The sequence below is a fragment of the Castor canadensis genome, chromosome 5, assembly GCF_047511655.1.
Source record: "Castor canadensis chromosome 5, mCasCan1.hap1v2, whole genome shotgun sequence".
NCBI classification, from domain to species: domain Eukaryota; kingdom Metazoa; phylum Chordata; class Mammalia; order Rodentia; family Castoridae; genus Castor; species Castor canadensis.
In genome coordinates, this window is record NC_133390.1 from 176,777,424 (window position 1) to 176,804,898 (window position 27,475).

Here is a 27,475-nt window from a genome sequence, read left to right on the forward strand (position 1 = left end):
CGCGCAGCGCGGGTGCGGAGCACGGAGCAGTGCGCAAGGCGGGTGCGAGGGAGCGGTGCGTGAGCGGACTGGACGGGCGCTCCCCGCCGCCCCCCATGAGCGCAGCCTCGCGCGGCCCGGGTCCGTAGCAGCGGGGCGCCCCCCCCATGCTGCTGCAGCCCGCGCCGTGCGCCCCGAGCGCGGGCTTTCCGCGGCCCCCGGCCGCCCCCGGCGCCATGCACGGCTCGCAGAAGGACACCACGTTCACCAAGATCTTCGTGGGCGGCCTGCCTTACCACACCACCGACGCCTCGCTCAGGAAGTACTTCGAGGGCTTCGGGGACATCGAGGAGGCCGTGGTCATCACCGACCGCCAGACTGGCAAATCCCGCGGCTATGGCTTCGTAAGTGGCCCCGCGGCCCGGCCCGCTCTTCTTCCCCCGCCGCCGGTCCCCCGCCTTATCGCGTCCCAGCGCCTAGTCCAGTCGGGGCGCCTCGCTGCCACCTCCCGGCGCCCCCGCGCACCTGCTTCCCCCCCCCCCCACACACCCCGGGCGCCGGCCCGGCCCGGCCCGGCCCAGCCGCCCCGCCCCCACCGCCGCCAGAAAGGAGCCCGCTGTGTTCAATTAGGACCCCTAAGTTGGTGGAGAGAGGTTGGGCCTGATGGCCACTCGGGATTTCCTGGAGCAGCCGGCCGGTAGGGAGCAGGGCTTCGCCCCAGGGGATGCTGGGGCCCTTGGGCTCCTTCCCCCACTTTCCAGCAGACCTCTTACCTTCCCCAAATGAACATCAACTTAGGTAAAAACGACTTGAAGACATGTTTCCTTCTTCCCTTGCAACTAGAGTCGCTTAACTCCTCCCATGAGGAAATTAGCGGCAATCACCGGTGGCAGGCCTGGCCTAGGGCCCCCATTTCATTGGGGTTCGGTTTTTTTGTTTTGTTTTGTTTTTTGCTCCACCTCCCAGAGGATTGTTTTTGCCCTTGAAGGCTAGATTTCCCAGTACTGGAACTTTGAGGGGAGGGGCTTGGAGTCCAGGGGGGCAACTTGTGGAAGAGCCCTGTGCTGGGGTCAGAGGGTACTGGGCCCAGGGGTCCTGAATATCAGGCGCCTTGTGAGGGAGAGAAGAAGGAGGGGGATGGCGTGGTGCCAGGGCAGCCTTTTGCCCTCACCTCCCTGCTTCCCCAGCCTCTCAGCGGGAAGCCCCTGACTGACTGTCCTACTTTAGGTGACCATGGCCGACCGGGCAGCAGCTGAACGGGCTTGCAAAGACCCTAACCCGATCATCGATGGCCGCAAGGCCAATGTGAACCTGGCATATCTGGGCGCCAAGCCACGGAGCCTGCAGACGGGTGAGAGCTTGTGTTTTCCTCACAGTCCTTGGTTTCTATATTCAGCCTTGGTATCTGTCCGATGGAAAAAGACTCCCCCCTCCCCCCTGCCTGGGAGTGGCAGTCAGCTATCATGTGCCTGCAGAGCCAGTTCGGGAGTCACCCCCAGCTTGGAAGCTTGACCCTGTCTCAACAGTGTGTGGCCCTGGGGACAGGGCAGGGAGGGTACATCACCCTGATTGCCAGCTGCCCTCTCTGGAAATTGCCCCCAGGGCTGGAGGCTGGGAGTCTCTCAGACAGCCCACTGCCCCCCTCCCCCTGCCAGGGCCTGCTTTTGGTGTTTGGGGATGGACAAGTGGGGGCAGTGGTAGGAGCTTGGGGAGGAGGAGGAAGCTAGTTATCCCTTGTGGCTAGGGGCGTGCAGCCTGAATGGTTCAGCCTCCCTGTGTGTGAGTGGGTACGCGCCTATGGGCATCTTTCCTGTGCAGTTTGATGTCCCTAACTGTCTGTTCATTCTAGGTTTTGCCGTCGGTGTGCAGCAGCTGCATCCAGCTACAACCTTGATCCAGCGGACGTATGGGTGAGTGGTTGGTGTGGGGCCGGAGATCTTGGGAGATGAGCTGAAGTCCCAGGGCTTCCTGGGACTGAAAGGTTAGGGTAATTTTCATCTTCAGCCACATGATTGTGTTTTGTGGAGGGAGAGTCAGGCACCCATCCCCCTCACTGGCTGTGTGCCCTGTGCCTCTACTTCCTCTCCTGTAAGATGTGGCTGATAACAGCCTGCCTGGGCTCTGAGTGGGGGACAGACTCAGGCTGCTTCTGGGGCAAGCAGCCTCTCCCCTCGAGCCTCTTAGGAACTGTGGACTGGGTGCCCTCCAACCTGCTCTGTTGTGGGCAAGGTGTTGGCTTTAGGTCATTGCCAGCCTGGGTGCATTGTTTGCGAATGCTGTGTCAGGTGAGCTGTGGTCAGGACCAGATGTCATTGTTGTGAACTCACAACAAGCACCCAGCTTCTGGCTTTTTGTGTGAGTCATTTTGGAGCAGTCTGCCCTACCTTCTTCCATCGTAAAAGGACTTCCCCTCCTACCCACTCCGTTTTTAAAACGTCTGATAAGTACGCACACATAGGGACACAAAGGACCTTGTCACTTGGTCTGATTTCCAGCGTCATGATCAGCAAGGCCTGTTTGCCCCAATGCAGTTGGGGCAAACAAGTTGGAGTTTGGGTGGGTGGCTGGCAGTTTTAGAATGGGCCTCTGAATTTATGCCTTAGTTGGAGTGTGCAGGGTTTGGGCAAAGTTCGAGGGGAAAGCACTGCTTGCCCACTCTGGGAGCTCTTCTCCTTCGATGTGGCACTGTGGCTCCCTGTGGCATCCGTGCACATCAGCAGGCTCCTGTAGGCTCAGTGGTAGGAGGTTCCGGGACTTACACAGGGCCTGGGCCCCAGCTGGACATCTGTCCTCCCAGGAGGGAGCTTGGAGCTTGGACCCTGGGGCAGATGGTTCTAGACATTCTTCTCACCCTGAGATCTGATTCCTAAATGTCTGGGGCTGTCTTGGAAGGTGTTTGCAGACACCCCTTTGTGTCTTTACTCAGCTTCACCCATTGCGGTTCAGGCCAGCAAGGAGGGCGTCCCTATCTGTGTCAGCTGGCTCTGCTCCAGTGGCCGCTGTTACACAGAGACCAGATGCATGCCTCACCCTCTGCTGCCTCAGGGACAGAGCCTCTCACTCAAGTACAGCTCACAGCTGCTTCTCCTCCGGGGCCACAGGCCTGGGTTCAAGTCCTAACTCTGCTGCTTCTGCATATGGCCTCCTTAGTTTCCTCATCTGGGAACTCAGTGGGAACCACACCTCTTAAAACAGTGCCCTGTGGGTGGGCTGGGGTGCCATGCTCCCCACAGATCCCCTCTGCCTGTCCTTTCACAACTAGCCTCCAAAGTCAGGACTGATGTCACTCATAGGGAGACTGAGACAAGAATAGGCTGGAGAGCTTTGGAGGGAGGAGGAATAATAAGTGGGAGGAGATTTGAATCCAGGCTGCGGATCCAGGAACCCAGGCTCTCAGCTACCTCTCACTGGAGGTTGGTAGGAGGGCACCTGACCTTTCTTCTTGCCTGCAGTCCTGGGACACCCTGTCATCCAAGGGTATTCGGGGTCCTTCACTGATCTTACCGCTGTGTGCACCTGATCTCAGGTGACAAGGATTTGTAACTAGATCCAGGGGCTGAGTATTTAAAACTGTGACCACAAAGAGGCCTCAGACCCTGTTGGCTGCCAAGAGGTGGAGACCCAAACGGGCGGGGTCAGAGGAACTGTCCTTTCTTTTCCCAGAGAGCACTGAACTGAGCTTTGAGGCGCACACCACCGCCTCCCCCTGCCCAGACCCTGTGGAGACCCAGGTGGCAGGAGGGCCCTGGTTGTGTGGCCTTAGAGTGGCTGCAGACTGTCAGCGCAAGCTCCCGGCTCCCCACCCTTAGGGGGCCAGAGAGTCTGCTGTCAGCTTCCCCTTTGTCTTTGCAAACAATCAGGCCAGGGCACAGCCAGGCCTGACTCAGCGGGTGGTTTTGTCAGCTTGGGGCTGGCAGGGAGGCCCAGGGCTGGCAGTGGGGCCTGGCCCACACAGCTGAGGGCACGCTGGGAGCTTTGCCTGACAGCTTGGAATCCACAGTGCCCCACTAACTGTTTCCCAGCCTCTGGGGCTCAGGCCATTCTGAAGGGTCTGTGGCAACACTTTCAGGCCGGGCCATTTGGGAGTCCTTGCCTGGCTGCTCAGAAACATCATCAGCTTAGACAGAGTCCCCAAAGAACTTCTACACTCTCTTTCTTGGATCTCCCTGCCATGTCTTTCCTTAAGTTGAACAGGCCTTCCTGAACCTTCCAGCCTGTGTGTTTCCATTTTGGACTGTGTGGGGGCTGAGGCCCAGTGTCCAGAGCAGTTTTCCTTGGCCGTGGGCAAGTGGTTCGTGCCAGCCCATGGGCCTGCATGAGAAGTGTGATGGGAGACACAGCACAGGTCTCCCAGCTGAGGGGCTGTTTCCCGGTGCTGTGGGACAGTGAGTAACCTGCAGGCAGGAGAGCTGTCACAGCAGTTTGGAGATTACCAGTGTCCAGGAAGCACCTTGATCCAGCCGGGAAGGGTCGCTCAGGATTAAGGATGTCTGTCTACTCCATACCTGAGGTATCCGGGAGCCAAGGTTAGTCCTTTTCCTGGCCACACTTGGAGCCTCTCCTGGGCTGTTTTTGAAGGGCTTCTGCAAGTTGCCCTTCCTGTTCTTAAGGGGACCTTGCTGTGGGTTCGCATCACTGAGGCCTTGCCCTGTGCCAGGCATGGGCCAGGCTCTGGGGTCTGGGAGCTGCAAGATGTCGGCACAGTGTGCTAGAGCAAGGCCTTGGGGTCTTCCCCAGCTCTAGGCTAGGCCCAGCCTGTTTCATATGGGGACAGTCAGTGGCAGCCTCACAGAGCTAGCTCAAGGCTGGAGTGAGTGCATTGATTAGGGCCTGACCATAGAATACTTGAGATTTGTCTCGACAGCCCTAGCAAGGTCTGCTGACCCATCTGTGTGAAACAGGCTTAGGGCTGTAGAGCTGTGCCTGCTGGGTGCTCTGAGGCCTGTGTCCCTTCCTCCAGGCCCCCACCCCCACGCTGTACTTTCTTGGTCACGTGGCAGCTCTTAGCTGAATGAGCACAGACCCCTGCTCTATGCTTTCTCAGCAGGCAGATCGTCTCAGCAACCAGGTGAAGGTCCCTGGTGCTCACCAGGCCCTGGGTATAGGGCTGAGGGAAGAGGTCCAGGAACGGTGACGGGCACAGGGTGGGAAGACCCTCAAGAGGTGCTTCCAAGCCTTTTGTGTGCTTACCGCTTCTTCCTGAGTGTGCCATGTGCTGTCTGTGCCCAGGGTGCTCTGAAAGACATCCCAGCACCGATGGGATGGGAGGCAGGAGGCCCACGAGATCCTGTCTCAAAAAGAAAGACACAGTTCTCAGCCCCAGGGGCCCAGTCTTGTCTGCCTCATGATCTGAGTGATGAGCCCATGTTGAGCAGGAGCTGTGGAGGCTGGCCCCTCAGTTGGGACCACAAAGTGCTGTGTGTTGAATGTAATTGCGGGTGGATGAACCTGCTTGTGTCAAAATGACACGACATGCAAAACAAGTTGGCACATGCAAAATGGGTAAACTCTGACCTGGGTCTGGCATGTAGGTCCCAGCACTGTACAGTGGCCTGCACCTGTTAACAGTGCACCTGGTTAGTGAGATGTCTTAGGGAGCAGCAGAGAAGGGAACACAGGGCTCCTCTGAACTGTTTGTACTCTTGGGGTCTGTCGTGATTTCATGATGCAAAGTAAGGAGGAACGATAGGACAGAATTTTCCAGGGTGGCGGGTGTGTGACGTTCTGTGATTTGGTTGCAGAGGCCCAAGGAGGAGGAAGGAAGGGGGTGAGGAGCTGGCCCTGGAGGTGCTGGGGACAAGTGGCTGGGCTCAGAGGCCCTCCCCCACAATGGCGTCACCTTTTTCTCTTTGGGGTGTTTTGGGGTGGCCCTGCCTGCTCCCCTCACAGTTGCTTCCTGTTTGGCAGCTTGTCTAGAGCCAAGCGTGGGCTGCATCTGGCCCTCCCTGAGGGTGGCCCGTGCTGCACCTGTTGTTTTTGCCTGTCTGCTGTAACAGCAGCCAGCCTTGAGCATTCTTGGGTTCCTCTCCAAGGCTGAGTTTGCTCAGCACCCAGAGCCCTGGTAGCAGAGGCCTCTGCTGCTGGGACTGGAGAGAGCTTCTTCCAAAGCCTTGAGCCAGGGTATCAGGCCTTGGTCGTGGACAAGAGCTAATCCACAGACAGAGGCTGGGTGCACTGGGTCAGCAGCAGAAATATGTCCTGAGGCAGAGCACATGTACCTGAGCCGACTGACACCCAGGAGTCTAGATGCCCCTCTGGAGCCAAGTCTCTCTGCCTTGTCCTCGCAGCAGCTCAGTGGCCCTGTCTGCCAGGTGGACATACTGGGTGCAGGCAGGGAATCCAGCTAGTGTTTACAGCACCTCCTGCAGGAGGACCACCAGGCTCGCATGGGACCAGAGCTGTGGAGGGGAAGGAGAAGCCAGGCTGGAAGGTGGGGAGGAGCCTGGGGTCCAGAAGGACCGTGCTGATGGACTTGGCTGTCACTCTGGGTGGAGGTAGGAAGAGTTCAGGTGGGGAATTGCTAGGAACCCAGCAATGTCTCCCACACACGGACTCACTGCTAGACCACCCGTTTCCCACACCTGCTCGGCGGTCTGCTGGGCCCCAGGGAACCTGAGCTCCATCACGGGATTCCCAGGAAGCCTGCCAGCCTGGCTTCCTCGCTCCCAGGGCTCCACCCTCGCCATCCCTCTCCCCTTCTCTGAGCTGCCATATAGCCTCCAACTTGGTGGGATGAGGGCCCCAGGGAGCAGAAAAAGTGAAGTGGGCTCATTTGCTTTTCTCATTTTTGTTTTCAGAGGTCGCTTTGTGTTCAGGAAGTGGGCCCTCCTGAGCTGTGGCCAGTTGTTTCTTGCTATGAGTTTTGCTTTGCTTTGAGAAGGGCCTCTGTCTGTCCTCTGGGCACTGTCTGCTTTGTCTCTTGTTAGCAGCTGCCCTTGCCTACTGGGAGCTTCTCACACGCCAGCGCTCAGAGTCCTCACTCCTCCTAGGGGGCAGCCAGGACCCAAGGGGAGGCTCTGACACCCTGAGCTTGCAAGTGGATAAACTAAGGCCAGAGAGAGCCGAGTGACATCCATGTTGCTTGGTCTGTAACCAGGTCTCCAGGGGCCAAGTCACCTAGGCTGTTCTGACTGTTTGCTGCTGACCTTGGAATGTGTTGAGCTCAGCAGAGACTTCAGCCTGTTCTCTTAGTGGGAGGTGGAGAAGAAGGTGCAAACCGTGCCTCTTATGTCTCTAGTCTAGACCAGGCTTCCCCAACCCCCATCCTCCCCTCAGCTCGTGGTAGGCCTGTCCTATGCACGTCCCTCCCAGGACCCAGCCTTTCCAGCCTTCCAGTGGCCCAACACAGTCCTGAATGATGTGGGGGCTTGGTGTAGGCCAGGGCACCAGAGGGAAGCAGAGAACCTGAGCGGCCCCTCCTAGCTGCACCCTGCACCCCGTGGGCCTGGGTGGAAGGAGGGTTCCCACCCACCTTTGGGCCCTCTGCTGGTCTCTGCCCATGTCACTCACGCCAGGAAGTGTTTCCCCTGCCTCTGCACAGGGGTGAGATGAATTGTCCTGGGACACAGGGTAGCATCCCTACGCACGCCACAAGCTTGGTGGAGGGGAGGTTTCCTGTAGGGGACAGGTGAAGAAATGAGGTTCGGGTACTAGAGCTGGGAAAGAAGAGGAGCGTCTCTTCTCCTCTCAGATTCTGGCTCCTGGGTGAGAAATAGGCCTGTGGTGACAGAAGCTGGACTGTGTGGAGGTCACCCTGATCTTTACGTGCCAAGCTGACTGCTTGTGTGTTTCCACCATGACTCGTTTGCCACCAGCCCAAGCCCAAGGCTGAATGTCCTGGGAGAGAAAGAACCTCCATCTATGCTGGCCCTCTGGGCAAGGAGGAGGTTGCCAGTACTGCTTGTGGTCTTTGGGACTTGGGGTGATCTTCACTGCAGCCCAGGGGCATCCCATCCCACAGAGGTAGTGATGAGGACATCACCACGCCACCTGTCCCTAGCCTGCCCAACTGTGGCTGCTCAAGGATGTGATGCCTTCTGTCCTGGGGTTGGGATTTCTGGCTTAGGAAGCATCCGATTACCTTTGCCCGCCCTGATGCCTGTAAGGCTGGGCCTGCCTGAGCACTCTGCGGAGGTTGTGCCGGGCCCTGGGAACACAGTGGTCAAGGTAGAGGTCTTCTTTCAGATGGTAAGAAAAGCAGCCCAGGAGGGCCCCTGAGGGCTTCTTCCCCTGGCTAAGGGAAGAAGCTACAGGCAGAGGCATGGCAGGTGCCAAGGCCCTGGGGCCGACAGGAGTCAGGGGAGGAGGCCAGGGTGGCAGGTATGTCTTGGGAGGGAATTACAGGAGTGGAGATGAGAATTAAGGCCTGGTCACATGGGAAGGCTGTGGGGGCATTGCAGTTTGCTTCTGGGCTCCATGAAAAGCTGCCTGGAGTGTTCTGGGCCCAGGAACAAAGCCTTGAGGTCTTTATTGGTTTCTCCAGCTGGCTGGCTAGGTGGCTTGGTCTGAGGAGGGAGAGGAGTGGCTATGAGGGCACTCCTGGTATGTGATGAGGTGAGCTCTTCACGGAGTCAGGGAGGGCAGCCAGCCCTACCATGGTGGCAGATAGGCAAATGAGCCTATGCAGGGACACTGTACCTGAGACTTGGCAGGTAGGCAGCTTGTGCCTTTTCCAGGGCGAGGGGGTCAGGCAAGTGGAGGCCTTGGTGGCAGTGGGGAAGCTTCTGGGCACACGTGGCCCTATTTTCCAGGGCCAGGCAGGCAGGCAGAAATTGGACCTGTAATTGATGTACAGGTCCTGGAGCCAAGGCCGCCCAGGCAGCAGCTGAGTGTTTCCTTCTGGCCAGAGGGCCAAGTGAGTTTGCGTGTGCAGACGTGGGCCCCATGTTCTGCCCCTTCCTGCCTTCCTTCTGGCCTCCAGCTTGGACACCTGTGGTCGTGGCTTCAGTGAGTACTCATTGCCACCCCTCCCCTTGTTTGTGAGACTGCGATAGGGCTGGTTCTTGGCTGTGACACCAGTGATGTTGGGGCTGGGTAATTCTGTGCTGTAGGAACTGTCCTGGGCATCGTAGGGTATGAGCACCCCGGCCTCATACTCTGAGGTGCTGGAGCACCTCTTCTCTTCCCCAGCTTAGACAACCTGAAGTTCCCCAGATGCTGTGTGGCGTCCCTGGGACACAGCCCCTGGGTGAGAGCCACTGTTCTGGTGGAGTTGCCTGTGCCAGGGCCTCTGGGGCCGATGGCACAGGTGCAGATGGAAGGTCTCAGGTCTCCATCTTGCTTAAGTGCAGAGCCCAGGCGCAGACTGGAAGAGATGCTGAGGCCTGCCCTGCCCTGCCCCACACTTTGTGGCTTCTTCCACCTTGACTTTGACCAGTGCTCGTTGCCTGGTCTGGCCCAGTGCAGTGGAATTACACACTCCTTACTGCCCCTGCTCCGCCAGTTCTCTCAGCCTGATCCCAGACTAGGCCCAGCCAGGCCCTGAGAGCACAGTGGCCAGTGGCCTCTGGGAGTTAAGTGCAGGGCCTGCTCTGTGGCTTCAGGTGCTATGTAAGGGTCTTGGGCTCAGTACAAACAAGAAGTGGCTGCCCAAGCCACAGCTACGAGTTGTCTCTGAGGATAGGTGTGTAGAGAAGTCTGCAGGGCCTCCAGGAGCCAGGTAGAAATGGCAGCATCTGGCCAGGTTGGGCCCTCAAGGTGGGTAAGGACCCTTGGGTCCTGAAGTGCATGTGTCCTGGACCTAGGTCCCCTGTCTTGCTGCCCTGGTCAGTGCAGAGCCCTTGCCCATCTGGCTTTGCAGGGAGCCATTTTGTTATCGCCCAGGGAGGTCTAAGGTGGGGGCACTCCTCCTCATGTTTGGGGACGTTCTGGGCTGAGTGCTTACAGAGTCTCCAAGTCTCAGGAATGTTGTCCAGGTTCTGATGGCCAGACAGGGCCCCCGAGTTGGGGGCACCGGGATGCTGGGCACAGAACCAGGACAGGCCTCAGACCCAGTTGGGCAGAGCTTTCCAGAGTCACCATTTGTGGGGCAGACCCAGGCCTGGGAGCAGGGTCTGCAGGGAGGTGGTGCTGGCCCTGTGTGGGTCAGGGAGGTCGCTCCAGGACAGGGCCCCAGCCAGAAGAGCAGGCATGGGGCCTCCAGGAGGGTTGGACCTGAGTGTTTGAGGCACCAGGGCCTCAAGGGGGCAGGAGGAGGGGGTGTTGCAGCACAGTTTTGGTTTGTGGATCTAGGGGAGGGCTGTGGGCAGGTGACAATGAGAGAGTCCCCTCCTCCTGCCTCCTCTCTGCTGCCATTTCCTCCCTTCCCCAGCTCATCCTCTCCTGCCCTGCCTTCCAGGCAGCCTGGCCCTCTGCTCTGTCATTTCCCACGAGGCTCTAGTGTTCTGCTGCTGTGCTGTGTCTTCCTTGACCTAGAAGCAGAGCCTTGCAGGACAGGAACATGAAACTACCTCACATCCCAGAGGGAGGATTTGAATCCAGGCCCTCTGCTGTTCAGGACTTGTTTCCCATGGAGGAGGCAGGGTGGACAGCACAGATGTCAAGTGGGAGAGGGCTGGTGGGTGCCCCTGCAGGACACATCTGTGAAAGGTCACTGTGTGTGCAGGGAGTGGCAACTGGGGTGATGTAGCACAGGAGCACCTGGACAGGGAGGATGAGTCTCCAGGCGTTTGCCATCAGCCCCAGCCTGCCTTTGCCGCTGCTCATGCTGCTTGGCCCCAGGACATCTCCCAGCTTGGCGCTGTCACTCCTGCCTCCGGGCCTGTACGTGTTCCTGTGGTGGCAAAGTGCACGTGACAACCCTGTTGTCCACGTGTGGCGGGTTCTTGTCTTCACGGTGTTAGGCAGCCATTGCCACTGCCTCGGCCCACAAGGCCCGTTCCTGCCCCAGCTCCTCTGGGCACTTGGCTCCGTGTGGCCTGTGGATTTGCCTGTGGCCTTTGCCGACTGCTGTCTTTGGCATGGAGCTCATGAGGGTCACTGTGGCGTTGGCATCAGCGACTCCCTGCTCATGCCCGGGTGTGGTTCCAGCGCATGGAGCGGCAGCCCCGTGGCTTTTTGCTGGCAGCTGATGGCCTTTGGGCTTCACGTCCTACTGTGGTGGCTGGTGGCTTTGGTTTGAGTCATGCACGTGGACCCCTTGTCCCCATACAGATGCTCAGACCCACACTAATCCTAGTTCCCTCCTCCCTCTGTACGTGCTCCGTGTGCTATGGAGTGGCCGGCCTCGCGGGATTCTCAGTTCTTTGTGTCTCCCATGGGGGACAGTTGGGCTTTCCATGGTTCCATACGTGCTTCTGGGACTTGAGCACCAGCTCCTCTGCATTCCAAGGCCCCAGCCGGGGGAGTGGTGTCTGGTGTGCTCTCACATACCACAAGACCCGTTCCTTCCCAGCAGGTGGGAGCACCCAGAGGATGCCCTCCTTTTTCTTTCCAGGTAGAGCAGCATCTCTGGGTTGAGCAGGTGGGCAGGTGGGCCTGTCTTAGGCGAGGGAGGAAGCTGAGGCTCCAAGTCACCCACGGGCATCCTGTTCCGCCCAAGTCACCCACGGGCATCCTGTTCCCTGCACCATGCAGGAGTGGGTACGTGGCCTGTAATGGGCTGGGATGGGTGGTGCTGCTGCTGCACCCAGGGCCCGTCCAGCAACTGCTAACAGAGCAGGCCCACTCCAGGGCAGCACCTTCCCTATGCCTCCAGCCTTGGTTTCCCCTCTAGGTTGCATGCACTGTGGCAAGGCCAGGGCCACTTGAAGAAAGCAGGCCACACTGCATTCTGTGTCAGCTCTGTGGTGCCCCTGTCGCCAGGGGAGACCTTGGCTGGTCACCTGCTCCCTGGGGTTTAGTTTTCATTGTGTAGAGTGGTGTCATGATAGACTGGTGGATTAAACTGCTCCCTGGGTGCGGGTGTCTTGTCACTCAGCAGGGCGTGGGTAAGTGCGTGCGGCCTGATCCTCGGCAGTTGCCCTCATGTCTCTCACCGTGGTCTTTGTTCCACTTCCTCACCCATGTGGCCCACAGCAGGTGTGTACTGCACTCCCGTGGCAGCCATAGTGATCCTGGTAGGGAGCCAAGCAGAGCAGTGCCAGTTGGGGTGGTGACTCCACACCCTGCCCTTATTGCCTTGGGATTCTTTTTTTCTTTTTCTTTTGGTGGGACTGGGGTTTGAACTCAAGGCTTTGTGCTTACAAAGCATTCTCACTAATCTTACAAAGCATTCTCTTTTATGCTTGAGCCACACCTCCGGTCCACGTAGCTCTGATTAGTTTGGAGAGATGGGCTTTCTCAAACCATTTTCCCAGGCTGACCTCCAACCATGATCCTCCCAATCTTAGCCTCCCAAGTAGCTAGAATTACAGGTGTGAGCCACCAGCATCCAGCACTGTCTTGAAATTCTTAATCTCCCCCCCCCCCCCCCCCCCGCCTTTTTGTTTTTTTGGAAGTACAGGAGTTTGAATGCAGGGCCTTGGTGCTTGCTAGGCAGGCACTCTACCACTTGAGTCTTGCCCCCAACCCTTTCTGCTTTAATATTTTTCCAGTAGTTTCGAGTTTATGCCCTGGTGAGCCTGGACTGTGATCTTCCTATTCTTTACGTGTTGGTGGGATGACAGGTGTGTGCCACCTCACCAGGCTTTTAATCAGTTTCAAATAAAGGCCCCACGTTTTTATTTTTGCCCTGGGTTCTTCATATCCGATAGTGGGTCCTGTTGGAGACAGTAGTGTGGGGTGGGTGGTCTAATCTGGGAAGGCCTTACTGGGTGGCAGGGTGCTGTGGAAGCTGTGCAGATGGCCTGCAGGGACCTGACATAGCCTGTGCAAAGGCCCTGAGGTAGGAGCCAGCTGGTGCATCTTGTGCCTGTTTTACAGATGAAGCACACAGCACCACCTGCTCCCTGAGCCGCTGTGTTTTCCACATTCTGCTGCCTGCTTCTGACTCTCTGCTTGGTCCGCAGGCTGACCCCCCACTACATCTACCCGCAAGCCATCCTACAGCCCAGCGTGGTGATCCCGGCCACCCCAGTCCCGGCGCTGTCCTCGCCTTACCTTGAGTACACACCAGCCAGTCCTGCCTACGCCCAGTACCCACCAGCCACCTATGACCAGTACCCGTATGCTGCCTCACCTGCCACAGCTGCCAGCTTCGTGGGCTATGGCTACCCGGCCACTGTGCCCCCCACGCTGTCAGCCACAGCCCCTGCGGGCACCACCTTCCTGCAGTACCAGGCGCCCCAGCTGCAGCCTGACAGGATGCAGTGAGGCCCAGCTACAGCCACAGCACCCATGGTGCAGCAGGCAGGGCCACCGGGCCTTGGCCGGCCCAGGCCCTCAGGGCCCTGTTGTGCTCTGGACAGCACCAGGAAGCTTCTCTTCCAGCCTGGGTCCCGTTGTGCCTTGAGTGAGGACTGTGAGAAGGAAGAATGGGTGGGGAGAGCCCGGCACTTCTCCTGCGCCTCTCCTGCCTCATGCTCCAGGGCTGGGCTGTCCCCACCCGGCCTCGGAGGGGTGACGTAGGGGCCTTGTCCCTCCGGGTGCCTTACTCCAGAGGCCCAGGAGGGAGGCTGAGTGACCTCCACTCTGGTGGGAGACACCCCCTTCCTCTTCGCTGAGGCCACCTGCTTGCGGCCAGCACTGTCCAGGCGTGGCCTGTGGCACACATGTCCCGGTGGCAGAGGCCACAGTGTCATCCTGTTGGATTTGTTTTCTACTAAGACGACTTCAGAATTTCAGTCTATTTTTTCAGTGGAGACTACTGCCATCAAGAGTCCCAAGCCTATTTTTGACTTTGAGAGACTTGTTTTTGTTGATGCTCCAGCCGGAGGCTTTAGTGTTTCCACACAGAAGTGTCTGCTGACCACCCGGCGAGTTCTCAGGTGTCTTCCTGCGCCGCTGTTGAGGCCTTAGCCCTGCCCTGCTCCCCACCCCACTTAGGACCTCTACCCCAGCCTGCTCTCGGTGGGCCTCAGGGAGGTCAGAGTGCAAGGTCTGTGCCTGTCCTCCCCTGTTGCCACATGCTGTCCACCAGCTGGGACACCCCTGCCTGTCGGGCTCCCTGTATTGACTCCCGCAGGCCCCCCATCTCTGGACGAGTGGGCTGGGCAGCAGGGTGTCCCCTCAATCCTACCTCAGGGAGCTGAGTGTGCAGGTGCTCCAGGGCATGCCTGGTACCGAGTCAAGGCCCCGAAAATAAAGGTAGCTAATATTATAATAATATTTTTATTAGAATGTTCAGATTATAAAAATAAAACTTGTTTTCTTTAAAGAGAATGTCGTCTGATCTTTCTCTAAAGGTTGGTGGCCGTGGGTGACCTCTGCCTGGTCCCTCCTGGCCTGGAGGTTCTGATCATTGAATGGCAGCCTGTGGTAGCTGTGGGACGACAGGAGGGCAGGCATACCCTGCCCCATGTGCGCTGTCCAGTGGTGTGCAGCCCCTTGCGGGGCAGGGATGGTGGGAGTTAAGGTCTGCACCAGACCCTCTGGAGTCAGGTGGCAGTGGGAGACCCCAAGGAAGGACTGTGAAGACGGCAGATGGAGTATCCATGACCGCTCCTGGGGAGGCTGGCAGCTAGGTGACAGTCTGAAAGGGAAGGTGTGTTGGCTGGGTATAAGGGCCCCACACCTGGAGTCCCAGTGTCCCAGAACTCGGAGTTGAGGAACCCAGGCAAGGGTCTGGGCTGCAGAGGAGGTAACTCCTCGCAGTTGCGTGTTCATCCATTCTTCCTGACAGATGTGTGCTGGTCACCTGCAGAGCGCTTCGGAGGTCGTGAGCCACAGTCCTACCCCTCGGGTTTAGAACCTGGTGGGGGAGGTGACAAACCAGCCAGTAATCTGATGCCAACCAGCCCTGTGGAGGGTATGTTACAGGGCAGTGAAGAGACAAGGCTCCAGGTGGAGGAATGGTAGGTGCAAAGGCCCCCAGGATAAGCAGGCCAGTGTGGCTGGGTAAGGGGGAGTGCCGGGAGAAGCGGAGGCTTGAGGATGGCCCATGTGGAATGCCCGGGCGAGGGGGTCCCCAGTACTGGGATGTGCGACCTGGTCTGCTCAGCTGTGAGATTGGCCCTCATCTGAGGCCCAGGGAGCTGCGGGAGCCTAGGAAAGGCACTGCACTATGGGGTGAGCTATCTCAGTAGACGGCCCCAATGGCTGCAGGCATCTAGGGGAGCTAGGGGGGTTCCTGGAGACGATGGGGGTCCTAGCAGAGGCCCCAGGGTTGAGGGGGGCTCTGGCCTCTTCTGGGCCAGCGGCTGTCCAGGTGCCAGGTTTGCCTGTCCCAGCCCCACAGGGCAGAATGACCACGAACATGTAGCCAGCCCCTGTCCCTCATCTGCCTACCTGCAGAGAAGTCACAGTCCCCTCACTTCTCCTTTGCTCCTTAGCCAGTTTGGCCGATCCTGGGCTGACCGAGTGGTTCAAGTGATAGAACACTTGCCTAGCATGCTTGAAGCCCTGAGTTCAAACCCCAGTACCACCAAAAAAGAAAAAAATTAAATACCAGTTTGGCAGATCCCAAGGCTCTGCCTTCTGAGCTTGTCAGAATTCTGTCCAGTTCTCGCCTCTCCTCTGCTCCAGCTGTCTAGGCGCTGTCCCACCTGGACTCTTGCAGTGGCTACCTCTGTCCCACAATCTCTCCAGAGACCCTGTGTAAGACAGGGCTCATCTCCCCTAATTCAGAACCCTCTGTACCTCCCACCATCCTCAGAGACAAAGCTGTGTGGCCACTGTGGCTCCTGAGTCCCTCATCTCCTCACCCCACCCCCCACACCTTGCTCACTTGGCTGCAGCCACACCAGGCTCTGAGTTGTTCCTCAGACACCAGGCAGAGCCCACCCCAGGGCCTTTGCACTTGGCCCCTGTCAGGACCCTCTAGCTTTTGCCAGCTTCACCCCTTCGTCTATCTTCGCCCTCATCTATCTTCATCCCAACTCGTTGGCAGGGCAGTAGCTGCCTTGTCCTGCCGTGGCCTCACACTGAGTGCTGTGCTGGGCACACAGGTGAGAAACAGGCCTGTGGCCAGTGGTGGCCAATGGGCATCCTAGATTTGTGGCAGAGGAGCCCCAAGTGCACCAGCAGGAATCTTAGGACCATCTACTCTGATTGGGGTATCCAGATCCAGGCCAGGGGAGGCCAGGCCAGTGGGTGGATGGAGGGGACGGAGACTAGACTCACTTCAGTGCGGTGCGCAGAGGGATGCATGGGAGAGGACATTGGGACAGAGGGACAAGTGGTGTGCAGGAGCCGTCACCACTATGGAGCCCTCCATTGCCTCCTGTAGCCCTCAATTGCTTCCCTGTCCCACAGAGGAGGAAACGGAGGCACTGAGGCGAACTTGTGCCTGTATCTGCACCAGCTGGGTCTGACCCTGGAGTCCACTGCCAACTCCACATTCAGCCCTTGGTGGACGCTGGGCTCTGGGCGAGAACAGCCCCAATGAGGGGAGGGTGGCATGGTGGCCCTGGGCAGCCTTCCCATCACTGTTCCTGGTCCCCAAGGGTTTCCTTTGTCTTCTACCAACTGATCAGACTTTGAGATGTGCAAACAGCCCCTGTTCATGGTCCGGGCCTCTAGCTTCCGAGGGCCACATCAGGCATGGGTTGGGAGGGCTCCCAGACAGCCTACTGCCTGGCCCTGCCCCATGGCTGTCAGTTTGCAAACACCACGAGAGCTCTGGGAAGTCAGCATGGCTCCCACCCAGCCTACGTTTGCTGCTGCTGATAAGAGCCAGGGGCCAGGGAGGGGTGGCGGGCACTGCCAGGGTTATCGGAAAGGCCACTTGTGGCCAGAGCATTTCCTGTCCTTATCAGCTGGTGGCAGCCTGTGGGACAGGCCTCCAGGAAGGTCCTAGGATTCAGGGCTCTGGATGGCAAGCCCAGGAGAGGGAAGCAGGAGCTGAGGGCTGCTGGACCAGGGTCCAGCTACACTGGTCGTCAGTGGGGACAGACATTGCAGCACTGACTGCACATTGGGCATCGTGCACAGCCTTTGGGTGGTCTATTACCTGCAAGGGGTTCCCAGGCAACAAGTGGGAGCAGTCACCACTGCTCAGGCCCCCAGGGCAACCCAGCCAGGCCTTCACCTCCCTGAGCCTTGCTGTGGGGGTAAGTTGGTCATAACTATCCTTCAGAGGTCAGGGATTTGCTGTCCAGTGTCCCTAACCCTGGCACAGACCTGGCCCACGGAAAATGTTCGTGGAGCATGGGCCCAGAGAGGCGCCTGGCCTCACTGGCATCTGTCCCTTTGGCCCTGGCTCCACACAAAGCCTTAGGGCCCTTGCACACACATGCACACACATTTGTGCGTGCACGCTAACTCTCCCGTGCCCTTCCATGTGCACACGTGCAGGCACAGAGACTGACAGCCACACCTCCACCCACACACGTGTGGGCATATGCATGTCTGGGGACAGTCACAATCATATATGTTGATGAACACACATAAACATGCACACGTGTGTAGACAGATGTTCAGTGACACAGTCACACATATACACCACACCCTGCCAGTCTCCGCTCAAGAGCTTGTGGCCTTGAACAGCAACTCCAGAATTGCCTGGGCTCACCGCCTGAGGCCAAGCAGCCATCTGTGACACTTCTCAGCTGTCTCTTCCAGGTCTTCCAGGCACAAGCCTCACAAGCAGCAGGTGCTGGGAGACCCCAGGAAGCAGCCGAAAGGGGCCATTAGCTGGGAAGGAAGAGGTGCTGTGCAGACTATCGCAGAGCAGCTGCAGCTCGGTCACCCTGGGCTCTGGTGTGCAGCCAGGGATGCACACTTGCACACGCGTGCACACATGGAAGCAGACAGCACCGTCTGGATGTGCACACAGACGTGGGATGACCAGAGCAGGGCCACTGCTGGCATCTGGGTTCCACACTGAGTGAACCTTAGTGCGAGGTATGGTGGCCACAGCCAGCTTGAGGTGAAGCTGAGCCAGACTGGAGCATCTGGTGGTTAGAGGAGGGGGAGGAAATGGGTGCTGCCATGTGGACCCCAGGCCCTGGTCCCAAGCAGTGAGGGCTGCTGACCCCACCCATGTACTGATGTCCCTGGCAGAGGGAGAGAGGCTGTGGCAGATGGAGGATCCACCTCACCACCTCCTCCTCCATCTCCACCTCCTCCACCTCCACCTCCACCTCCACCTCCTCCTCCTCCTCCTCCACCTCCATCTCCTCTTCCATCTCCACCTCCACCTCCTTCATCTCCACCTCCACCTCCATTTTCACCTCCTCCTCCGCCTCCATCTCCACCTCCTCCTCCTCTGCCTCCATCTCCACCTCCACCTCCTTCATCTCCACCTCCACCTCCATTTTCACCTCCTCCTCCTCCGCCTCCATCTCCACCTCCTCCACCTCCACCTCCACCTCCATCTCCACCTCCTCTTCCATCTCCACCTCCACCTCCTTCATCTCCACCTCCACCTCCATTTTCACCTCCTACACCTCCACCTCCATTTTCACCTCCTCCTCCTCCTCCTCCTCCTCCACCTCCACCTCCACCTCCACCTCCACCTCCACCTCCTCCTCCTCCTCCTCCATCTCCATCTCCACCTCCACCTCCTCCTCCACCTCCACCTCCACCTCCACCTCCACCTCCACCTTCACCTCCATCTCCACCTCCACCTCCACCTCCACCTTCTTCTCCTTCTTCTCCTCCACTCTGTGCCTCTGCAGTGCACACACTGTCCTGTGGGGAAGCCTGGCTGGGAGTTGTTATGGGGGAAGTGGAGTTTGTGCTTTAAAGACAAATAGAGGTGACTAGTGGAGAAAAACAGAGGACAGAGTCTTTGTGACATTTTTGGGGCCCTTGATCTAGCTATGGCTGAAGTAGATTCTAGACTTTTTTTTTTCCTTTTCTTTTTTTGGTGGTGGTACTGGGGTGTGAACTCAGGGCCTGTGCTTACTAGGCAGGTGCTCTACCACTCGAGCCACTCCTGCCCTAGACTTTCTTTTTCTTTTTTCTTTCCTTTCCCTTTCTTTCTTTCTTTAATTGCTTCCTTCTTTCTTCTTTCCTTTCTTCTTTTGTACAAGGGCTAAGAGCTATTGTGTTCTTGCTTTTGCTTAAACCTATGCAGCTTTGATTTTCCACCCTTGGCAATCAACACATACGATGCATTTCCTAGAATTAGGCTCAGTGCAACAGAAAATCCAAAGTAACAGTGGTCTTAGCTAGCTATAATTTTTTCTCATTTGAAAGAACTCTGATGCAGTCTAAGGGTTGGATGGGCGCTCCACAGTCATCAGGACCGCTGTTTTTTTTTTAATCTTCCCTTGCCCCTTTCGATGCATAGCTTCCTTCCTCAAGACCATTTCATGGGCCACTATGGCTGCTGGAGCTCCAGTCATCATGCCTAAGTTCCAGGCAGGATAAAAAAGAAGGGGGTGATCAAAAAAAAGAACTGCCACATCAAGTTGGGGCGGGCGGAGTGGCTCAAGTGATAGAGTGCTTGCCTAAGAAGCATGAAGCTCTGAGTTCAAGCCCCAGTATCGCCAAAAAAGGGGGGTGGGAGCCAAGTCCTTCATGCTGAACCTTCCAGAAGTTGCATACAACTGTCCTCTTCCATTTCACTGGCCAGAATTTGTCACTTAGCCATATCTTACTGTGAGGAGGGCGGGAAGGCTGGTGTTCATGTAGCGGCCTGGAGTCCAGAGCGTTTCAGTTACCGAGGAAGGGGATGGTGTCTGCGTAGCAATTTATACTTCAGTCCTTCCAGAAATAGTGCTTTGCGTCTGGGATCCGAGCCCCGGCACGCGAGGCTCTGTGGGTGTCCCTGACCAAGCCTGGCTGGGGCTGTCTGTGGCGTCCTCACACATGGTACAGTTGAGGCCAGGAGCACTGGCGGAATGTGACCCAAGTTCCTCGGAGGTGGTTCTGGAAGTCACTTCAACCTCTGCCCACTGAAGTCCTCCGGGAAGGACAGGTGGCCTACACCACGGCATGGCAGAGGCCCCGGTACCTCTGCATTCCTGGTCCTGGGCAGTGCTGGACTGGGGAGCCACCCCACAGTGCCCTGTCCTATGCTGGCCCGTTTCCTCATCAGGACCCTCCCACGCGGGGGCGGAGGAGATGGCTCGAGGGGTGAGGCTTCCATCCAGTCTGTCTGCTCCAAACCGGTGTTGCTCCCTGGCTCGGTGGCCTCCGGGAGCCGGAGGTGGGGCATTTCAGCAGGGCTGTGCCCCCTTCAGGTGTGTAGACTTCTCAACCTGGCCTACTGTGGGCAGGAGGTCAGCATGGAGCCATGGGAAGGTCTGGATACAATTTGGACACAATGGCTGGAACTCCAGCAGCTATTTTGGTCTTTGGGTGATTGAGCCATGGTTACGTTATCTGTCCATGAGCTGAGAACCACAGTCCTCCCTCCTAGGGTTTGTCACCAGGATGAGAGGATGAATCGATGTGCTCAGCTCACCGAGCGCTGTACACAGCAGGCCACAGAGCAGAGGGGAGAAAACTACCCACTCGCTGTGAAAGCCGCTTGCTGCCCTGGGTCCTGCCCTTGGATGAAGAGCCGAGTTTGCACAGTGCCTGCTTCCGCCTCTCCACTCCAGAGCTCAGGACGGCCCTGGGCCCAGGTCTCTTGAAAACTATGTCCCCTGAGCACCTCCAGGCCTCTATGTAGGCTTGTTGCCCTGAACCCCCAGCATCCTGCAGAAGGCTGACTGCACCCATTTCACAGATGGGAAACTGAGGCCAAGAAGATCCAGCCATGTCCCAAAGCCAGAGAGGTGGCCCATGGCAGAGTTAAGATTTAACCCAGGCATCCTGAATCAGGAGCCCTAGGCTCTGCCCCTTTTCTCCACCCTCCTTACCCCAAAGCCAGCCAGGCGTGTCCTCCCTGTTGTGGGTGCCCAGCTGCTGAGTCACACTTGTGTTTTTCCCCCAGAGACATAAACACCAAACAGGACCCCCCACCCCGGCCGGTCAGGGGCCAGCCAGATACAGCCACTCGGTGTCCCTGAAGCTGGTGTAGCTCAGGACACAGGAGGGTGGCACCTGGTGGTCTGATAAGCTCCTGGCCCTGTTTATCAGCTGTCACCCTGCCCTCGGCCAGCCTCAGCGCACGATGGGTGCAGGTGACTGTGCAGAGCAAGGGCCTGGGTGCCGCCTGCTGGCCACCCTGCCCCAGGTGGGGCAGTTTTAGAGAATTGAAAAATAAAAGTTAGGGTGTAGCTTAGTGGTAGAGCACTTGCCTAGAATGTGCAAGGACCTGGGTTCGATCTCCAGTACTGCAAAGAAAAAAATATCCAAGCATGTTAGACCCCCTTCAGACCATTTACAAACAATAAAATTTAAATAAATAAAAATAAAGGTATTCTAAATTGTAAAAGTAACACATTTGGAAAAAATTCCAATCTGGGTAAATATATTCTGATATGGATAATGGATAATAACGTAATAAAACAATCCACGCGTGTAGAAGGGAGAAGCAGAGCCAACGGTAACGGCTGCAGGAACACTGGAGGCCTGGGATTTTTTTTTTCCCCCTTTGGTGGCACTGAGGCTTGAACTCAGGGACTTGAGCTTGCTGAGTGACACTGTACCACTTGAGCCATGCCTCCAGCCCAGTTTTCTTTTTTTGAGACAGGGTCTCCTTAACTTTGTCCAGTCTGACCTCGAACTCCCTGGTCCTCCTGCCTTGGCCTCCTGAGTGGTGGGATCACAGGTGTGGCCACCTGGCCTGCTGCCTTTAACACAGCTCCATGAATGCGCAGCTAAGTGAACGTGGAGGACCCGAGCTGCTGCTGGGCTCCAATGCTCACGCATATGCAAACACCAGCTGGCTGGGGGGCTGTGTCTCCTGCTGTGTCCTGCCGGGGGCAGGGATGGGGCAGGACCTCTGGTCCCTGTGGAGCGCCCTGAGTGGAGGACAGGGGTGACTACTGTCTCAGTCACTCGTCTGCTTGTGCCCATCTTGCGGAGTGGAGGTCAGAACCTGCTGTCCCCTCACACCAAAGCCCTCCATGGCTCCCCACTGCCTGGAGTAAAAATTCAACTCCTCGGGCTGACCTGACCTGAACTGGCCCTGCCACCCCACTGACTCCTCCTCAGAGCCACCTTCCCCCTGGCCCTCTCATCTTTGTCCTCAGTCCTGGCTCTAACATACCCCTTGGAGGTGCTCCTCTCTTCCTTCTCCTCATGGGGACCTCCTTGTCCAGGCCTTTCCTGCCCCTTCACTCCCCTCACTGTTCACTTTCCGAGTAGTGCCCTCTGCTCAACAGAAGGATGGCCTGGCCTGCGTGCCCCACCTGAGTCTGGGCTGTCTCTTCTCCTCACCCCTGGCCTGATGACCCCTCCCCAGGCTGTCGCAGCCCTGTTCTCCAGGGTCAGCCTGCCCGGGGGAGGTAGGGAGGGCGTTGATCCTCGGAGCAGGAGCCCAGCTGAGCTGGGAAGGCCAGTACGATCTGGTGTCCCATGAAGACGTTGGGATCCTGCTGTCCGAATTGCTTTGCATCGCCTAGCGCTGAGAACCACCCTCCTCCTCGGGCTTGTGGGCTAGTGAGGAACCAGAACCCAGCGCGGCGCCTCAGCAGACGGGGCAGAGAGGACAGGAGGCCAGCAGGCTTTGGGTTTGGAAGAAACAGAGCTGGTGGCGATCTGTGGCCGGGTGGAGGTAGCAAGTTGGCGGTGAGTGGGTGGCTATGTTGTTTGGGTGGCTAGGAGATGGGTGGGGGTAGTTGCTTGTGGTGGTTGTGGGGGGGTTGGTGGTAGGTGGGTGGCAGCTTCTGTTGGAAAGGCCTCTCTGAGGAGCTGGTGAGTTGGCGTGGGACGGGCCCAGGCCTGGCAGCAGGTGCGAGGCCCCTGGCACACGCAGGGTGTTCCACCCCAGGTGACCCTCACACTGCACCTGTGCAGAGAACCACCGGCCGAACTTGTCACCACAGAATCGTGGGCCGTCTGTGGTGGGTGAAGCCAGTGGGTTTGGTGGTGTTTCTTAAGCAGCTGAGGATAACTGAAGCAGGTGGCCATGCCTGTGATCCCACACTGGGGAGGAAGGGGCGGGAGAATCGCAGGTTCGAGGCCAGCCTGGGCAATTAGCAAGACCCTGTCTCGAAATTTAAAAGAGGTGGAAAGGCAGCTCAACCCCATGAGTTCAATCTCCAGCAGCGAGAGAGGGGCGGGGAAAGAACCCAATATGCCAGACTAGTGAAAAGAGATCTGACTGGCTCTCTCACCGCTCTGGCTTCAGGAATGGCTAGATCCAGCTGTTTCAACACCGTCTTGAAGACTTGATTTCTCTGCTGGCTTCAACTCAGTCTCCAGTGAGGCTGTGCTGGCTGCTCCAGACTCTAAGCTCCTAGGTTCAAGTCTATGAAAAGGGTTCCTCCCTCCGGGCGACACCAGTGTACGGCGCATTGCGTCTCATTGGCTGTCCTGGGCCACATACGCACATTTGAGCCAGTCCTTAAAGCTGGTGGCTTGCAGTCTTCTTATCGGCCAGGTCCGGGTCACATGCCTTCCCTTGTGGGAAGCACTGGGGCTGGACCCACCTGAAGCCGTGGCTCTGGGTGTGGGGAAGGGGTGGCCTCTTGGGGAAGCTGGGCACAGTTATGGGGGAGGGCCGGACAGTCATGGTCCTTTGCTTTCTGGAGGCGGGAGAGGCACTGTGCAGGCTAAGCCGGGAGGAGGGTGCCCCAGTGCCCCCAGTCTCCGTGGCCCCAGAGCCCCCAGGCCACACGGATGACACAGATCCTCCAGAAATCCCCAGCACAGAGCCATCTATCCCCAGGGCCATATTCCTGCATGCCCTGCCACCCAAGGAAGCCTCTGTCCCTGGGCTGCGCTCTACTGGGACACACAGTCAATAAGCATTTATGCAGCAGCCCCAAAGATGGCCACACGGCCCTGAGCAAGTATGGTCAAGACTGAGGACTGTGGCCTCGGGGGAGCCAGGGGGAGGTATGCCTCCCGCTGCCACTGGGCCACTTTGGGCTCTCTCTCCCATGAGACTCCCCGGGGTGGGGCTCGCTCTGCAGCCCCCTCTCCCCGAGAGCTGTCCTCCTTCCCAGCCCCCACAGGCCCTTCCAGGGTCAGCTCCCGGCCCTCTGAGAGCCTACGGCTGGGCTCGCCCTCACCCTCAGTACGTCTCATGCAGAAGGAGCCTGGTAGCGACCTTGTGGGGCAGAGGCTGCTGCAGATGACATCGATGCTTGGAGGGTCATTTAAGTTGAACCCTTTAGGCCTCACTCTGGCAGCAAGGACCGCCAAAGCTCTGCCTGCAGGCCAGGAGCCCTCACTGTGGATCTGAGCCCCCCCCCGACCCCCCACCCCGCCAGGCTCAGGATGAATGAACACATTACAGGCCAAGCCTTGTCTGCAGAAGACCACAAGGAGCGACAAGTACCACAGCATGAACAGCTGGGGAGGGACACTGGGGGTAGCCAGAACTGCATGTGCAAAGGCCCTGAGGTGGGAAGGAGCTTTACCACGGCCACAATTTCCTCCTGACTGCTCACTCCACCCTCTTTCCGCAGACACTCACTGGGTGCCCACTGTGTTCCAGGAAGGGCACCCAGCACTGCTGTGACAGCAGCGAGCAGAGCTAGGTCTGTCCCTACCCTCAGGAAGCTCACAAACTCGGGGAGCCCCAGGCAGTAGGACAGTGCTGTTTCTGACCCCATCCCTCTCTGTCCTTCCTTCCCACTCTCACTGTCTCTGACATGTGGCTCCGAGTCACACGCTGAAAACAGGGTGCTCCTGGGGCAGGAATGGTACACCTGTCATGGCTGTGTCCCTGGTCCTGGAACATGCCAGCACGCGGTGACTGCTAGGATTTTGTGTCTGCTACTCTCCTCGTTTTCCATGGCCTCCTGCCCACTGTAGAACCTGCTGCCACCCTGGGGGGAGGCCCTGGGCTCTGATGTTCTGGACTCAGGGAGCAGAAGGGCCCGTCTGGGAAACCCAGGATCCTCTCCCTGTTTTACAGTCCATAGCTTCAATCACATCTGCAGTCTCCCATGCTGTGTAATTTAACACACTCATGGGTTCCAGAGACGAAGACAGAGACGGATGTCTTGGAGCAAGGTGGTGTGGGGGCTCAGTTCTGCCCACCATAGGGCTTTCTGTCAGGTGCAGCGGAGAGAGTCTAGATTCGTTTGCCCTCTTTCTGGACATGGTTGGACATGATTGGCTCCTGTACTTCAGGAATGGCTGAATCCAGCAGCTCTGGTGCTGTTTTAAGGACTCTCACTCTTCCGTGTCTCAGCCTATGTCGGTTTCATGCTTCAGGCTCAGTGGGTGCCCCTGGCTCCCTCCCTCTGGGCTGGTCCACAGGAAAGAAAATATGCCTCCCCGTGCTGTGTCTAAAACACGGTTCCCTCTGTCTGTTCTGTGATGCCCGGTCTGGGTTCCCTCTGTCTGTTCTGTGATGCCCGGTCTGGGTTCCCTCTGTCTGTTCTGTGATGCCCGGTCTGGGTTCCCTCTGTCTGTTCTGTGATGCCCGGTCTGGGCTGGATTCTGGCTTCCCTTTCGTAAGCCTCAGCATCACTGAACACTTTCCCACTGAGTGACAGCACACTGAGCCCAAAGATCCCCAAGTGTTCCTGGCACAGCTGATGGCTGAGTTTCACCTCTGTTGGTCACCTGAGGTGCAGAGGGCTTGCTGCCGATGATGGCGTAGCAAGCAGCCGCTGCTATGGGTGAGGCCCATGGAGAAGGCTGGGAGAGGAACCCACGGGGAGTCTGGCCGAGAGGTGGGTCCAGAGAAAGCCTCCCAGGGGCGAGGTCACACAAGGAGGCAGCTGTGGTAAGAGCATTGCAGAGGAGGCAGCAGCAAGTGCAAATGCCCTGGGGTGGGCCATGCTTGGCCAGGTGGAGGAGCTGCAGGGGGACCAGGAGGTCAGGGAGAGAAGGCTGCAGCTGTAAGGAGGGCCGGGCCTGGGTGGGGAGATTCATGCCCCCAAACCCAGCCGAGACTTTGGATGGGCAAATGTGGGGTTTGGGAGATGGGGCCACTTGGTGTCCTCCTGGGGGGCAGGGAGGAGGCTTTCTTCCTCAACCACCATCGTTTTTTCAGTAATTGAGCCAGAGTCTGTCGCCAGCCCAGCCTGACTTGGTGCTCACTCTCCCCACATCCTAGAACAGCTGGCTCCTCGCTGAGGTTCCCCTGTACCTGCCCCTCACTGCCCGGGGGAGCGAGGGGGGCCGGGAGGGGACTCTGCTGTGCTTGCTGGAGGTGAGGTTGGGGATGCAGAGAGCTTTGTGCCAGGCAGGAAGGACAGACAGGTGCATGATGGGTGAGCGGCTGGGCCCCCTGGCACCCTGTGTCCTGAGTGCTCTCTCGTCAACTGGATGGTGTTGAGCACAGCTCCCGTTAACCTGTGCAGTGAGCAGGTGTCCAGGGGCTTATGATGGAAACGCCCCTCCATTCCGTCCCCATGCAGCTCCCCCAGCAGGGCAGCCAAGGCCTCTGGTTTGGACCCACAGAATTTTGCACAAACATGCATCATGCTCCCCAAACTGGGCGGTGCTGTGAGAGGCACTGCATCTGGATGTCCCCTCAGGTCAGCTGTCAGCAGTGTGGCTTCCCAGGACAGGCAGCTTTACTCCTGTCCCTGGGATGGAATGGAAGCCATTCCGGTTCACCGGATCCCGTGGGCTGGGAGTCCTGCCAGAGGGCACACAGGAGGGAGTGGCAAGGGGACCAAGGCCACCCAGCTCACTTTGTCCCTCCTCGTAATTAGCAGAGCCCTGCCTCCCCCTAAATGCTTGCCCAGTTCTTTCGGGGTTTGCCCCAGACCAGCCTGGCAGAGCCCTGTGGCTCTTCTTCTTTACCTGCTTTGTTGGGCTTGCTGCACCTGCCACCAGCGGCCCAGGACACTGGGGGCCCCTCAAGGTCCAGTCCGCAGGTGCCTGCGGAGTTCCAGCAGGAGCAGGAAAGGGAGCCCCTCCCTCTCATCGCCCCGCCCACCTCACTACCTCTCTCCCTAGCAGCACCAAGGTCCCTGCTCTGGATGGGGACAGTGGGCATGGACTGGGGGACTGGAGGCAGCTGTCATCCATTCCAGGAAGAGCCTGTCCTGCTGTGGGGTGGGGGTTCTACTCCAATCCCCACAGCGCCAACCTCTCCCTCCAATATAAACTCATGTATTCATTTATTCATTCAGTCCTTCCCATCACTTACTGTCTTTTCTTTTTCTTTCTTGGTTTTGGGGTTGAATCCAGAGCCTGTGCCTGCTAGGCTTCCTACATCACTGAGCTACATTCCTGCCGTCCTCATCACTTATTGAGCACCTGCCAAATGTAAGATCCTGATGAGGAAGGACAGAAAGGAAGAGTCATCGCTGGGATAATGGTTTAATTTCAGCCTGATAACTGCCATAGTGACGTGCTGAGCCCCTCAGGCAGCACTCGCCTCAGGGCCTTTGCATGTGCTGTTGTCTTTGAAGAACTCCTACCTGCTGCATATTCTCACTGTGAATCAAGACCACTTGATTCAGAGCTGCAGGCCCCCTTCCTGCTCCTCTTCTCTGTGGCTCTGAGCACATCCTCCACCTCCACAAATGACCTGAACACC

The 27,475-nt window shown here is 58.0% G+C and overlaps 1 protein-coding gene across 4 annotated transcripts; it reads left to right on the top strand.

The window, feature by feature from the left end:
* Rbm38 (RNA binding motif protein 38) lies at window positions 1–27,475 on the top strand. Of its 4 annotated transcripts, none has more exons than XM_074075021.1 (4): window positions 1–383; window positions 1,207–1,330; window positions 1,829–1,889; window positions 27,124–27,475. In XM_074075021.1, the coding sequence occupies exons 1-4, from the start codon at window positions 147–149 to the stop codon at window positions 27,137–27,139; spliced, it is 438 nt and encodes a 145-aa protein (XP_073931122.1). In that variant the 5' UTR covers window positions 1–146; the 3' UTR covers window positions 27,140–27,475. The 4 variants fall into 4 exon arrangements, with proteins under 4 accessions (XP_073931122.1, XP_020037265.1, XP_073931121.1 ...); XM_020181676.2 differs by lacking the exon at window positions 27,124–27,475 and adding an exon at window positions 12,927–14,238 and having other exon boundaries at window positions 3–383; XM_074075020.1 differs by lacking the exons at window positions 1–383; window positions 27,124–27,475 and adding exons at window positions 577–676; window positions 12,927–14,238.